At 46.1% G+C, this 15,924-nt stretch overlaps 1 protein-coding gene across 1 annotated transcript; it reads left to right on the top strand.

Annotated features, from left to right (window-relative positions):
- Nucleotides 1–8,157: 8,157 nt before the first annotated feature.
- Nucleotides 8,158–12,575, top strand: LOC102916829 (cytochrome P450 2D20-like). The gene is made up of 9 exons (XM_076556426.1): nt 8,158–8,470; nt 9,262–9,433; nt 9,728–9,880; nt 9,958–10,118; nt 10,797–10,973; nt 11,158–11,299; nt 11,491–11,678; nt 12,078–12,219; nt 12,320–12,575. Exons 1-7 carry the CDS (start codon nt 8,282–8,284, stop codon nt 11,658–11,660), a joined length of 1,164 nt encoding a protein of 387 aa, XP_076412541.1. The 5' UTR covers nt 8,158–8,281; the 3' UTR covers nt 11,661–11,678; nt 12,078–12,219; nt 12,320–12,575.
- The last annotated feature ends 3,349 nt before the right edge of the window (nt 12,576–15,924 follow it).

Below are 15,924 nucleotides of genomic sequence, written 5' to 3'. Positions count from 1 at the left end.
GTAAATACCACACGGGCCTGAGGAATAGGAGTCATTTGTACTATCTTGGGAAATATAACAGGATGCAATTTAAAAAATTGACACACATCATTGGAGGGGTAGTGAGTATCAAACTGACCCTGCATGGAGCATGTCAATATGGCCCAATCATTATCATTAGCTTGCAACCATGCTACTTGAGACTGGGTGTATGGGGTCACCACAATATCTGGCTCTTTACCAAAAGTTTGAACACTGATCTTGATTCCTTTCTTATAAATTTCAAGTAACACATTAGCACAAATAGCCAATTATTAACAATGTGGACCAAACAATTTACCTGTATTTTATTTACTGGAAAATTAATTTTGTAACCTCTTTATCAGGAAGAGATTATTATTTATGGATTATTTTAGCAACATTATTTAATAAGCTAACAACCCAATTCATTTCAGGTGTTATATTTTTTATAGAATTAAACCAAGAATTTCTAGAAAGCAACTTAAATTGCAGAGCCAAATTTTCAGTAATGATCAACAGACAAGACCATACCTAATATATAGTTTAAAATTATGAATTTTGTTCCTTTAGTTTATCAACCATGAAAATCCAAACATTCATCCAAACATGTATCAAGACAATCAAGAGAACAGAACATCCTTTATTCAAAGAGCATTGACTTAGCATTCAATGTCCTGACCGAAACCATTTTTCACCAGAAGTTAGGCAGGGTTTAAACTTTTAGTGCTAGTCCCTTTCCAGCCCCAGCTCGCTGGCTCTGCCCAGTGCTCAGGCTCTATCGCCAGCGCCTGCCTGGGCCGCACTCTATCACGGCCCTGCCTCCCACCGGCGCGTACCTGTCCGCCCGCTGCTTCGGGCTATCTCCTGTACGCCTTTGTCCGCCACAGCTGCTGGGCGCGCCCCGCACACACAAATTCACATTTAAACTTCCTACTCCCATGAAGGGAATACCTAATAACGAGTTATTCCCACCATAAGGGAAAACAGAAAAACATTTCCCACAAAGGGATCCCAAATATTGAATTATTCCCAATCTGAGGGAAAAAATAAAAAAACATTTGAAACAAAATTAAGCACACAGACAGCAAAACTTTAAGCTCTGGGCTCGCTTGCTGTTCAGCCAGCAACAATGAGGCCTACCTGTCGATTTTTTGTAATTCAGATGCTGCCGCTCTGCACTGGCGGGAAGAAAAAGCTCAGAGTTTCAGCTATCCTGAAAACTCTACAACTGGAAAAAGTCTTTACATTCTCCATTACCACTGGAAGAGGCTTCTCTCTTTTGTTCATCCTTCCTCTACAGGGCCCAAATCTTTAGGCCTAGTTTCAAAAATTTTTCCCCTTTTTACCGGAAAAATTCTTTTTTCTTGATTAAAATTTTTCCCCCATTTTTAACGGGAAATTTCCTTTCCTTCCCTCTTCTCTATTGGGAAGATTTCCTTTTTCATTTAAAATCTTTAGCTGTCTTGCCCTTTCTTAACTTTGGTGCCTTCCTGCTTCAACAGTCCAATTAACTGACTGTGAGCTACCTGCACCCATTTCAACATTTCAATCCACTCTTACCTTTAAAATGCCGGCCGGCCTTCCAAGAGTGTCCGTCAGCTGGTCCTTTCTTTCTCAGATCTCGGTGGGACCTCCATTTGTTGCGGTAACGCCCGCGTCACCGCTAACCGTTCACCACGTCTGAGCGAAGGGCTGCGGATTAAAAAATAGAGACAAGAGACAGCGAGTCATTCGTACATTTGGATGTCGAATGCCGTTTATTGAAAGAGGGGAGAAACCTTAAATACGTACAGGCTTACAGCACAAATGGAGGAACCCCCGGAGGGCAGAAGTTCGCTGTCAATGGTCTACATTCCAGACTCAATGTTTGACCATCTAGCATCTAAGTAGTTAACGCCCAGAATACAGGATACACAACAAGGAACTTCCCTTAAGCATTCAGAAGGGTGGATACCGGCAGGGAATCCGAATAGGGAGGAATTCTGATCAAGGTCAAGCAAGCAAGGCCGCAGCCACTCCCAGTCGGGGGCCAGGGCCCATGGCGCCCACAGTAGAGGGCCCTGTTATCACATTGAATATTGTGTGAGTATATTGCCTATAATTAAAAAAAAAAACCCACCATAGCAGAGAAATGGCATGTCACAATACCCGCATCCTCCCTTCATCTCACCTCTTCAAATAGGCAGTGTGTCCTATTCAGCCTTGACTGTCAACTTGACACAACTTGAATCATCTGAAAGGAAAATTCCAGGTGAGGAATATCCTAGATCATGTTGGTCTGTGCACATGTAGGGAGTTGTCCTGCCTATTTAACTGACACAAGAGGACCCGGCCCACTATGGGTGGCACCAACCCTTAGGCAGATGGTCTTGGGCTGTGGAAGAAAGCTAACGAAGCATGAGTCTGCAAGTGAGCCAGCAAGCTGCATTCCTCCATGGCTTCTCCTTCAAGTTCCTGCTTGAGTGCCTGGCCCGACTTCCCTCAGTGATGGACTGTGTCCTGAAAGTATAAGCAAAATAAGAGCATCACTCTCCCGAGTTGTTTGGTCATGGTGTCTTATGGCAGCAACAGAAAGGGAGTAGAATTTGGTGCATCACCTCCCTTCCTTCCACGAGCAGTGTGTCTAGCACAGGAGCATCTTGAGGGCCTCGTTCAGAAACTCCCATTGTCTCTATCATCACCATTGCTCTATTAATGCTATTGAGTCTCACTGCCCTAATACAGCACTTTAGTATAGTTGTGTGTGTTAGGATCCTGCCCTCACTCCCACACATGCGTAGCTCGGGGTCTTGCATCTTATGTCATCAGGGGACGCTGGTGACTACATGGTCATGCAATCTGCACCTTCTCTCTTTGTTCTCTGCTCTCTGCTCTGCTTCTGCTCCCTTCCGCCAGGCCTGGCTCCCCTCTCTCTCCTCCACCCCTTTTCTCTCCTAATAAACCTCTAAAAACTGACACTGGGTTCTGATGTGACTGTGACCTTTCCATGAGGTACCCAGTGCCTAAACCAGCGCCATTTACCTATCAGTGTGTGCATACGAAAAGCCATAATATGTTTTATATTCGGATCTATCAGCCATTTTAGAGTGGTTGTGGAGCTTAGTACCAAGGAAAGTTGGGGGGGATGGACTACTACTGCCCCATGTTTTCTTTGCCCACTCATCTGTCAGTGGACACTCGTGAACCATGGAGCTGTGAGTGTGGATATCCGGTGACCCTTCTGTGAACCTCCTTTTCATTCTGTATGTGTTCTCAGAGGGGGGCTCCTGGGTGGTGGCATCCTTAGTGGTTTGGTTGGGGAATTACTGTACAGTTGCCCTCAGTGCCATTTGTACCAGTTGATATTCCTGTGAAGGATGCCCAAGGCTCCGCCAGCTCCACCTCCTGGTAGCCTGTGTTTCCCAGGGCTGTTGTGACAGAAGCCACACTAATGAGTCTGAAGTGTCTCAGTGTGTTGTGGCCTCATTGTCCTAATAATGAGTGACACCAGGCATTGTTTATGTGCCTGTTGGTGGTTTGCCTGTTTCCTTTGCAGAAATGTCTATGCAAGCTTTTGGCTCATTTTATTTTATTTTATTTTTTGCTTTAGATATCTGATATATATGTGGTTATTAGATTTTGTTGGTTGGTTTGTTTTCTGGGGATGACTGTCTAGTCAGACCTGGGGCTGTCATTCGCTTCTCCCTCTCATGGTTTGCCTCTCCTCCCCTCTTTTAACAGTGACCATCTTAAGGAACACTTATGTTCTATTTAGGTGGGTGTAGGTGTGTGCCACGTGTGCCTGTGGAGGTAAGAGGGGGTTGGCTCTACAGGAAGGTGCTGGGACTCTCCCTCCACCATGTGGCTTCAAGAGATCGGGCTCAGATTGTGGAGCTGGGTTGTAGGTGTTTTACCCACTAAACTATCTCACCAGCCCAGGGAGTGACTCGTGAGACACGAAGTTTTTTTTTTTTTTTTTTTTTTTTTTTTTTTTTAAAGATTTATTTATTTATTATGTACACAGAAGAGGGCACTAGATCTCATTACAGATAGTTGTGAGCCGCCATGTGGGTGCTGGGAATTGAACTATTAAAAATCCCAGTTTGTCTTCAGTTCTTTGACGTTTGCGCCTCTGGTGTCCTATCCAAGTGACCGCTGACAACTCACCGTACTGAAGCATCTGTCCCAGCATCTTTACAGGTGAACTCACACCTTCAGGTCTTTGATCCCTTTACACTTCCTTGTTGTGTGTAGTATTAGCTCCTGGGGGTTGCATTCTTGTGCGCGTCGTTATCGGGTTGCCCAGGGCCATTCCACACGGTCTTCTGTATGGAATGGTGTTAGGGCTCGTCATTCGCCCATCTAGATTACACCAGGGGCTGAGTTCTGGAAAGTTCATTAGACAATTTCCTCAGGCAAATCACAGAGCCTTACCAGTTCAAACTTAGATGGTGGAAGGCAGAGCAGGCTGCTCCGAGGCTACCAAGCAGTGCCACAGACGATGAGTCCAGTGGGGCTGGGTGACAGAAAGAGTTCAGCGCCATTATAATCTGACCACACTCCGTCCATACATGCGTGTGACCTCTCACTGAAAGGCACTTACGGGTCACATGATTGTCCCTGGGGACTGATTTCTAGGTGGTCTCCTTTGGGGTATAGCTTCTTGGCATAATAATGCCATGATTAGGTTCATATGCATAATCCAGATATCGGTGTGACAGGCTTTTTTGACTGTATTGTATCCACAGTGGTGCAATCAATCCCAGTGGTAACTAAACCTCATATGTTTTTACTCTTGTTTGACTTGTGTTTTCTTTGCTGAAACCATGTCTTACTAGGTAGCCCAGGCTGTTCTGGGTAATCTCAGACTTCCTAATTCAGAACCCTAAATGCTGAGATCACAAGAACATATCACACACTCAGTGCATACTCCAGGTTTTGGATGTTATCTTCTTAGCCTGCCCATGTGATTAGGAACCTCTGGCGATGGCAGTTGGGAACTAGTTTTAGCTCTCAGTTGGCCCCAGTGTCTCAAGAATGACTCTCCAAGGCTCTGTAACATGCCATGGTGCAGTGATGTAGGTCAGAGTGTAAAATACATTGTAGCTTATGCAGTGGGTATTCTGGGATTTAGCCCTATCATAAGCCAGAGCTGAGTCCTGTTTAAAACAGGAAATTTAGTCTGGTGGTGGTGGTGGTGGTGGTGGTGGTGGTGGTGGTGGTGGTAATGGTGGCGGCACACGCCTTTAATCCCATCATTAGGCAGATTTCTGAGTTTGAGGCCAGCCTGGTCTACAGAGCAAGTTCGAGGACATCCAGGTTACACAAAAAAACCCTGCCCCCCCAAAAAAACCCAAAACAAAACAAATAAACAACAAAAAAGAAGAAATGTGAGTTTTCCAATGTGTGTGTGTGTGTGTGTGTGTGTGTGTGTGTGTGTGTGTGTGTGTCTGTGTATTCATGGGCATGTATAGAAACATGCATGTAGAAGTCAGTGGTTAATGTCAGGCATTTTTCTCAATCACTATCCATTTTGCTTTTAGATACAAGGCTGCTTTCTGAACCTGGTTCTCACCAATGTGACTAGACTACCTGGGTACCAAACCCCAAGGTGCCGTTAGATTACAGGCATGAGACACTGCTGGATTCTTGAGATCTGAACTCAAGTCCTCATGTTCCTGTAGCAAGTTGTTTACCAATTAAGCCATCTCTCTGTCCCTGTACCTCATCATTCTTTGAAGAGGTTTGGCAGCATTTGTGGTCTCAATATTCCATACAAATTTTAGGAAATTTGGAATCTGATAGGAATTGCATTGAATACTGAGATCCCATTGAGTAACAGATCTTTCCCCAGAACTTTCTTCCAACCCATGAACAATAAAGCAAGCCTTCCAGTTTTAACGTCATCATTAAAATTTTACTTCTTCAATGTATTCCATTTACATATTAGCCAGTCACTTCTGATGGTTTTTATAGGTTACTGTACAAACATTTTATTCATTGCATGTGTGTATGTGTGTGTGTGTGTGTGTGTGTGTGTGTACATGTTTGTGTGTGAGAGACAGCATCAGAGGGGAACAAATGCACATGTATGCATGTCCTCATTTTTGTGTGGAAGCCAGAGGTCAAAGTTGAATGTCATCTTCAATTCTTCTCCACCTAGTTTGTTGAGACAATGTCTCAGTCAACTTGGAGCCCGCTCACAAGCTAGACTGGCTGGCCAGCAACTGAGCACCTCCCTTTTCTGCCTCCCTAGCACTGGGATTGCAGAAGAGGTTGGCGAGTCCAGATGCCCCGGAATGAATGCATGTCCTCATGTTTAACTGCCAGCCCCACACTGTGAGAGCCACTGCCCTGCCCTCACCACGGCTCTTTGTGGTGCTATTTTATATATAATACTGCTTGTCATTCAGTTCTCACATGGTTCCAGATGCTTCGTTGTTAGATGAAGAAAGAACAAGTGGTTTTCTTGTGTTGACTTTGTATCTTTGCTGAATTTGTTTGATGTTCTCACATGGTATTGTGAAACCTCCATTTCCTACATGCACAATTATATAATCTATGATCAATGATTATGGTCTTTCCCTCTACCTGGGACACATCATCTCAAGTGAGCTGTGGCCTTGTGTCTCACAGACAAGCTCACACTTTTCTACACTCAGAACCAAGAGCCTCCACTGTGTCCACCATATTCCATTTGAGCTCAGGTTCTCAGGAGACTGATGACCTTGCCCCAGCTGCATAGGAAACAGTGACACCTGGAACCTGATTTATTGGCTGCTTGGCTGTGCTCTACACCCCACCCCCTCGGACTCTGTTCTTTGTTGCTAGAAGTCATGAGCCTATCTTGGTTCCAGAACAGATTCAGCCCACTGACAACTAATTCTACAACTTGGTAAGTTGGAATTGAGATGGTTCAGTGTGGTGATCTAGCTCAGCATCCCCTTTATTTTCATTTTAGGAATAAACAAAACACTCATCCAGGAATTTTGTGACATTGATTCTCAGTACTTTACATTTCTTTATATACCAGGTGTACATCATCTCAAGCATTGGAGGAGGAGGACATGCCAAGAAACAAAGGGTGAAGAAAAGACAGAGACCACCCTGTGATGAGTACCTGACCTGAGCCAATCACCTCCAGAGACTCTCTGACAGTTGCTGATATTTTCTCAATTCTCAGACCTGATGGAAGAAGGGCCCAGGTTCTAAGCCTGGATTTCCTGATCATTTCAGCAAATTCAACCCCATCCACCAGACTCCACAGGCTGCAGCCACCTTCTTCCCGCTGCCCCTCACCCCCACAAAACCATTCACTGGCATTTACTCTTACAGCAGGTGGTCTGTCCTGCCAACTAAGTGATCCTTGAACCTCCAGGGTGGTCTGACCCCAGGCTGTGGCATTGTCAACAAATCCCTCAAAACTCTGCCTGTGTGGCATAAGGAACAACACACTTTCTGCCCCTATTATGATAACTGTAGACTCAGGGCTCTACCCACCAAGAAGCAAAAGGTGTGTAAAATTAGACACACTAGCTTCCATGAGAAAAGTACCTGGATGGACATCCTGCTGGACTCCCCAGGATTCTCTGACAATTTTAGACCATTATTCGGCTTTCTCAGATAGGAGCTGAGAGGTCCCCAGGCTGTGAGTTTGGCCTTCCTCGGAGTTGAGTGACCTCACACCTGTACTCATGGCCCCCCGGGATGGAGCTGCCCTCCCCACACTGCCTGTCAATCATCCTCATTGACTAGCCACACAAGCCACTTCAGTGGCCCTTCCACACAGTGATAGTGCCTGAGGTGTCCACCACACCTCCTGTCCTAAAGCCAAGTGTTCATGAAGCTTCACAAAGTCTCAATCGATTCTGAGACAGTGTGCTCAGGCCCCCAGAGCTCTGTCTGTGTGGCCTGTCACTGACTGACTTCCCTGGACTGTGTGATCCTGAACCTTGAGGCAGAGTCGACTGGTCATCTTCCTCTGTGCTCACAGTGCCAGCCCTACATAACCACAGTGTACAGCTCCTGTGGAGAAAGTGATGTTTCTCCCCTGGATAAACACCAGAGCAGAGGGGAAAGGGCAGGAACCTCTGAGGCAGACTTCCCCTCACCTGTTCTCACCCCTCCCTACACACCCTGGTTGAACAGTAAACACAGCTACTTGGCTCAAGGCAGAGAACAAAGTGCAGCCTTATCCCCTACATAGGGACCAGGTGCTCAGTCTGTTCTTACAGTGTGTGTACTAATCTCAGGTGTCTGGAGCAGGTGTCCTCCAAACAGCCTGGGAAGCAGTGGGGCAGCCATGGCACTGTTGTTTGGAGATGGCCTGTGGTCTGTGGTCATATTCTCGGCCATCTTTCTGCTTCTGGTGGACCTGATATTCCGACGAAAGTTCTGGACAGCCCGCTACCCTCCAGGTCCGATGCCACTACCTGGGCTGGGTAACCTGCTGCAGGTGGATTTCGAGAACATGCCATACAGTTTGTACAAGGTGAGACAGAAGGTGGTGGAGGGGGTAGAGGTCATGATGCCCCTGAAGCCACAGGATTGACAGGAAGATGGTCTCCAAGAGGAGGAAGGCTGAGTAGTTTCCTTGTGACCTTTACTTCTGGCTCTGAGGACCCTGTGGACTTTAAAAGAGCAGAGGCTCAGTACAGAGAGGCCATGGAGGCAGGCTGGGAGTCTGGTTGGACAGGGCAGAAGTCAGGAAGGCTCCAGGTCCCTTGTGATCCCCTCACTGGATGAGGTCTCAGGGACAGAGGGGAGGAGTCAGGTTCAGCTGTAGCCTCAGTCAGGGAAGCAAAGCAGGGAGATGGCTGTGTCTGTATAATCTCCAGCTGTTGTGTGGACTCAGGCCTTGCTGCCCATCTCAGGAACCTTAAATTCTCTGTATGGAGGGGTATGAAATGGGAAAGGACTTGGCTCTGGCAAGGTCACCCCTGAATGACCTTATCTACTATGAGAATTTTGCTGGATTTAGAAGAATGGATCCCATTCACAACGTGCCAAACCTCAGACTAGAGATAGAGTCAGTGACAGAGCATTTGCTCAGCATAGGGCAGGACCAAGGTTCAATAATGTGTACCATCCAAATGTGCTCATGTTTGTGTGCTTGTGTTCATGGGTGTGCACACACACACACACACACACACACACAGAGAGAGAGAGAGAGAGAGAGAGAGAGAGAGAGAGAGAGAGAGAGAGAGAGACCTGTGTGTTGAACTTTGATCTGCCAGTCTGCTGGGCACCTCACTTCCTAAGTGCTCTGTCCCTCTCCTTCAGCTTCGACAACGCTATGGTGACGTGTTCAGCCTGCAGATGGCCTGGAAGCCCGTGGTTGTGATCAATGGACTGAAGGCGGTTCGGGAAGTGCTGGTGAACTGTGGAGAGGACACCTCTGACCGTCCTCCAATACCCATCTTTAATCATCTGGGCTTTGGACACAAATCTAAAGGCAAAGATCTATCCTGGGGACAAGGCACAGAGAATAGGGCTTGAGGAGCCATGGACAGAAGATGGACAGGACTGAATGGAGGGGATGTGTTCAGGCAATGCAAGGGGAAGTCACTGGAATGCAGGAGGAGACACTAAAGTGGCATGTGCTGCTATGTGACAGCAAAGTGCTGGGGCACTGGTGGCTGAGACTGACCTCAGGGAAATATTGGGAGCAGAGGAGATGGCACAGACACATGTATCCTTTTTTACGCATGGCACATGTATCCATATTTATACATAGATGTTCTTGCAGGTGTGGTGTTTGCCCCTTACGGGTCTGAGTGGCGAGAGCAGCGAAGATTCTCTGTGTCCACCATGCGAGACTTCGGCCTGGGCAAGAAATCACTGGAACAGTGGGTGACGGAGGAGGCTGGCCACCTCTGTGAAGCCTTGGCCAAGGAAGCTGGTGGGTGATGGACCAGATAGAGATGTGGGCAGGCACTTATGAACAATACAATGACTTCCTTGTACCTCTGCTTCTAGGACATCCCTTTAATCCCATCACCCTCCTGAATAAAAGTGTGTGCAATGTGATTTCATCGCTCATCTATGCCCATCGCTTTGAGTATGAAGACCCTTTCTTTAACAAGCTGCTCAAAACATTACAAGAATGTTTTGGAGAGGACTCTGGCTTCATTGCTGAGGTTTGAGTCTCAGGGTAATGTGCATGGCTACTTCTATGCTGCAAATCCTATCAGAATAATTATGCATTCAGGTGAATGGGGTGAGGGTCCAGTGTTATAGTCAAATACAGGAGGAAAGGTCTACAGGTTGGCAAACCTCAGATAACAGGAGGGGAGGAGTGGACAAAGGTCAGGGGCTCTAGGAAGGAAGTGACCTCTGCCCCCTGTCTACATGGAAACTGCACAAGCCTCTTAGATTTCTAGTAGAAGAATCATTTTTTTTCCCTTGGGCTACAAGACAGCCTAGAGGCTGGAACGGAGGCAGAAGCAGGTGGTGGTGGGTACAAACAGACCCTGAGTCCTTTGTGGAAGAGGCCAGGATCTGAGACTGGTCCCCGTGAACAGTGAGCAGAAACAGCATCCAGGGGGCAGGAGACAGACAGTCAATGGGTAAAGGAACTTACCAAGTAAGCCTGGAGAAATGACCTGGATCCCTGGGACACAAATGAGAGATAGATCTTACTCTACAAGTTGTTCTCTCACAACCAAATAGGAGCCATTGTGCATGTGTGTGAGTGCTTATACAGGCATGCAAACACACACACACACACACACACACACACACACACACACACACACACACACTCATGATTTTTTATCAGTAGTAAAAGCAACCAAACTGTTGTGTTTCTTTCCCAGGTGCTGAATGCTGTCCCAGTGCTTCTTCGCATTCCTGGGCTGCCTGGCAAAGCCTTCCCCAAGCTGACAGCATTAGTAGACTCACTGGATAAGATGGTGATTGAACACAAGACATCTTGGGACCCTGCCCAGCCTCCCCGAGACCTGACAGATGCCTTCCTGACTGAGATAGAGAAGGTGAGGACAGCCATAAAGATGGGGCCAGCACCTTTGGGTAGAAGTGTTCTGTGACTTGTGATGGTAGGCTGGTGGTGTTTACATGTCACCCATGGACCCAACACCTGTGGTGCATGAACTCAATGGTAGATCATGTTGGCCTTACTGCCTGTGTCCCTGAGCCTACCTTCTCTGTCTGTCTCAGGCCAAGGGGAATCCCGAGAGCACCTTCAATGATGCGAACCTGCGCATGGTGCTGTTTGACCTGTTCACTGCAGGGATCATGACCACCTCAACCACACTGTCCTGGGCCCTGCTGCTCATGATCCTGCACCCGGATGTGCAGAGTGAGCCTGGTTGCAGTTGGGAGGGATGGTTAGGGACAAAATATAGAGGTGCTTGAAAATTTACTGGTTCCAGCACCGGCTTGATCCTGACTCCTGCCATTGGGAATCTTTAGTCACCTATTAACCCAGTGGGAGAAGTCAAGGAAGAGCCACCAATGAACTGCTTCACTGAGGGGATGCTGTTCCTCCAGGCCGCATCCACCAGGAGATTGATGAAGTCATAGGGCAGGGGCAGCATCCAGAGATGGCAGACCAGGCCAGCATGCCCTACACCAATGCTGTCATTCATGAGGTCCAGCGATTTGCAGACATTGTCCCAGTGAATATACCACACATGACATCCCGTGACATTGAAGTATAGGGCTTCCTCATTCCCAAGGTAAGCATGGGGTCCCTTATCCCAGGGTCACCACTAGGCAAACAAAGGCTATAAAGACCAAGACCACCACATCCTGAATTTGCATATGGTGATGGGACCAACCTGTTTGTGAGTATACAGCAGCCATTGTCCAAAATCCCCCAGGGAAGAGGGATGTCCAAGAAAATAAGCCACAGGGTTTTGAGGGAACACTACATACAGAGGCAGCTTTGATTTGGGTACCCATGAGAACTTTGTCACAGGGCCTTGACTGGTACCAGAAAAGGTACTGAGAGGCTCCAAGGTTAAGATGAATGAAAGAATTCAGTGTGTGCACGAAGAGGTTGTGCATGTGAATTGGAGACCAGAATTATGTTAGGTGTGTTCCAGTCCATGTTCACACCATGTTTCTCCTGCCAGGGAACGACCCTCATCCCCAACCTGTCCTCCGTGCTGAAAGATGAGACTGTCTGGGAGAAGCCCCTCCAGTTCCATCCTGAACACTTCCTGGATGCCCAGGGCCACTTTGTGAAGCATGAGGCCTTCATGCCATTCTCAGCAGGTCCTGGGGGGTGCCTGGCTCCCTGTCTCTTCCCAGGGGGCCTTGGAGGGTGGAGCATCCATCAGGCCCCAGACTGACTGAGCCCCTCTCCCACCCACAGGCCGCAGAGCATGCCTGGGGGAGCCTCTGGCCCGCATGGAGCTCTTCCTGTTCTTCACCTGCCTCCTGCAGCGCTTTAGCTTCTTGGTGCCTGATGGACAGCCCCGGCCCAGCGACCATGGCATCTACGCATTGCCAGTTACCCCAATCCCCTACGAGCTCTGTGCAGTCGTGCGCTAGCAAGAACAGCAGCTCCAACCTTCTTTCAAGCTTGTGCTAATTGATGTCCAATAAATCTGTTCTGTGGCTGCCACTCATTCCCAGATCAACCCCATCCTTGTCTCAACTGTGTCCCAAGACAACAGTCTACAGTCAGTCATCCCCTCTGCCTCAGACCTCCCCTATGATCAACTTTAATGTTGTGAGTAAAGAGTTTACTGTGCTAAGAGCAATGGCAAACACCTGGAGAATATCTTGTAGGAGGCCAAGACAAGATGATTGCAAGTTCAAGCTTAGCCTGGCCTATATGGCATGGACCTCTTAATGAGACCCTTTATCACAAAGTGGGGACAGGTGGAGGTGGTCACGAGGTGATTAATAAAAACGGGAGGAGGGAATGAGAAGGGAAAACATTGTGATGAAGTAGAATATAGTTGGAATTTTCTTTGGGGCCCCACCCAGCTCCCAAATAGTGACAAAGAGACTTATTATTAATTATGAATACTCAACCTTAGTTTAGGCTTGTCCAAAGCTCTTTTAACTTAATTAACCTGCTTCTATTCATCTACATTTTCCCTTGGGACTTTTTAACCTTTCTTTCATTCTGTATGTCCTATTTCCTGCTTCCTTTGCCTCTGGATGTTGCCTTAGATATTGCTGTTGTCTCCTTTTCTTTCTTCCTTGAGCCTAAATTCCTCCTCCTTCTTACTCTGCCTACCTCAAATTTCTCCACTGCTATTGGCCATTCAGCTTTTTATTAGACCAATCAGGTGCCTTAGGCAGGCAGGGTAAAACAGCAACACATCTTTACATAATTAAACAAATGCAACACATCTTCACATGGGTAAACAAATATTCTGCAGCGCAACACATCTTTACAAAATAAAATTATGCAACACATATCTGCATAAACAAAGATTTCGCAACATTTCCCCCCTTTTTCTAAATGAAAAGAAAGGTTTTAGCTTTAATATAGTAAGACTGTATACAATTAGAATGATAGAAGGCAGGTAGGCCCAGCAGCGGCCGGCAGAGACAGGTAGGCCTGGCAGTGGTCCGCAGAGGCAGGTAGCCCTGGCGGTGGTGGCCTGCAAAGGTAGACAGGCCTGGTGGCGGCCCACAGAGGTAGACAGGCCCGGCAGAGGTAGGCAGGCCTGGGACAGGCAGACAGGCCCAGCAGGCGGCGGCCGAAACACAGTTGCACTAAAGACCAGAAACTGAGCTATTACCTGCTGAAGAGCTAGTGAAAACAAGCTCTTAATCAAGATCTTGGAACAGGGACACTTTTAATCCCAACACCCGGGGAAGAAGCTATCTCCATGGGACGGAACCAGAATGAATCTGAACACTCCATCTGAGGCCAACCCAGGGCCCAGCTGCTGACCCTGCAAAACCCAACAACTTGGAGGTGTTAGTGAGACTACCCTGCTTAGCTAAAATCCATCTGGGAGAGGATTCAGATCCCTACAGTTTGAAGTCTGAGGAAACAAGATCAGCTGAGGAGTCAATGAATGAACAAAATGTGACCTGGGAACACAGAAGAAGGCACTGCCCATCTACCAAACCATATCACCAGAATCAAAAGTATATATTTCACCGACTGAGATCAGCCTCTCTTGAAGAAACAGCCCAACAGCACTAATTTAACCAAGAACTCCTAGTGAACCAAGACTAAAAATTAGAACAAGAGAGACACTCTCAGACACAGACACCACCTGCACCGAGCAGAGGAAGAGATGAGTAGACGCCAGTGCAAAAATACAGGCAACAATGTAAAGACCTATATGGCAACATCAGAATCTAGTGATTCTACACCTGCAAGACCTGAACATACCAAGACAGAAGAAACAGAAGAAATCAATCCTAAAAATGACTTTAAGAAGATGATAGAGGCCCTTAAAGAAGAAATAAAAAATTCCCTTAAAGAGGAAATAAAAAATTCCCTTAAAGAGGAAATAAAAAACTCCATTAAAGAGAAAATAAAAAATTCCCTTAAAGAAATGGAAGAAAAAAAGAGAACACAAATGGGAAGAAATCAAAGAAAGCCAAGAAAAAGCAATTAAACAGATGAAAGAAACATTCCAAGATCTGAAAAATGAATTTGAGACAAGAAAACACATGCTGAGGGAATGTGGGAAATAGAAATCCTGTCTAAAGAAACAGGAACTACAGAAACAAGTATAACCAACCGATTGCAAGAGATGGAACAGAGAATCTCTGACACTGAAGACACCATAGAGAAAATAGATTTGTCAGTCAAAGAAAACACTAAAGACTAAAATGTCATAACACAAAACGTTCAAGAAATTTGGGACACTATGAAAAGACTAAACTTAAGAATCATAGGGATAGAAGAAGGAGAAGAATACCAACTCAAACGCACAGAAAATATATTCAACAAAATCATAGAAGAAAACTTTCCTAACCTAAAGAAAGAAATACCTATGAAGATACAAGAAGCTTACAGAACACCAAATAGGCTGGATCCAAAAAAAAGTCCCCTCATCACATAATAATCAAAACACTAAGCACATAGAACAAAGAAAAAATATTAAGAACTGTAAAGGAAAAAGACCAAGTAACATATAAAGGCAAACCCATCAGAATAACACCAGACTTCTCAATAGAGACAATGAAAGCTAGAAGGTCCTGGACAAATCTTATGCAGACACTAAGAGACCACGGATGTCAACCCAGACTATTATACCCAGCAAAACTCTCAATCACCATAGGTGGAGTAAACAAAATATTCCAGGATAAAACCAGATTTAATCAATACTTGTCCACAAACCCAGCCCTACAGAAAGCACTAGAAGGGAAAATCCAACCCAAAGAAGCTAAACACATCCATGAAAAATCAAGCAATAGATAATCCCACACCAACATACACCAAAGAAGGATAACACAACACAACCACAAAAAATAACAGGAATTAACAATCACTGGTCATTAATATCCATCAATATCAATGGTCTCAACTCACCTATAAAAAGACACAGGCTAACAGAATGGATAAGAAAACAGGACCCATCCATCTGCTGCATACAAGAAACACACCTTAACTTCAAAGACAGACACTACCTCTGAGTAAAGGGCTAGGAAAAGGCTTTCCAAGCAAATGGACCTAAGAAAGAAACAAGCTGGTGTAGCTATCCTAATATCTAATAAAATAGACTTCAAACTAAAATCAATCAAAAGAGATCAGGATGGACATCACATATTTATCACGGGAAAAATCCACCAAGATGAAGTCTCGATTTTAAACATTTATGCCCCAAATACAAAAGCACCCACATTCATAAAAGAAACACTACTAAAGCTTAAAACGCACATCAAACTGTAGTGGGTAGCCATTCCAGCTTGGTTCTGGAAGTTCCAACCCCCATTGAGACTCTGGCAACTGTCACGCCTACAAGGCGGGGGCGAGGGGAGGCGCCTGGGGACCTG

The sequence above is a fragment of the Peromyscus maniculatus genome, chromosome 20, assembly GCF_049852395.1.
Source record: "Peromyscus maniculatus bairdii isolate BWxNUB_F1_BW_parent chromosome 20, HU_Pman_BW_mat_3.1, whole genome shotgun sequence".
Lineage (NCBI taxonomy): Eukaryota > Metazoa > Chordata > Mammalia > Rodentia > Cricetidae > Peromyscus > Peromyscus maniculatus.
This window is presented reverse-complemented; position numbering and strand designations above follow the sequence as displayed.

What these genes read in the sequence shown, in the direction of transcription:
- LOC102916829 (XM_076556426.1), top strand. Translation starts at nt 8,282, where the DNA reads ATGGCACTGTTGTTTGGAGATGGCCTGTGGTCTGTGGTCATATTCTCG. An exon ending in CTTTGGACACAAATCTAAAG is followed by an intron (nt 9,434 to 9,727) that starts GCAAAGATCTAT and finishes ATGTTCTTGCAG; the next exon opens with GTGTGGTGTTTGCCCCTTAC. An exon ending in AGCCTTGGCCAAGGAAGCTG is followed by an intron (nt 9,881 to 9,957) that starts GTGGGTGATGGA and finishes CTCTGCTTCTAG; the next exon opens with GACATCCCTTTAATCCCATC.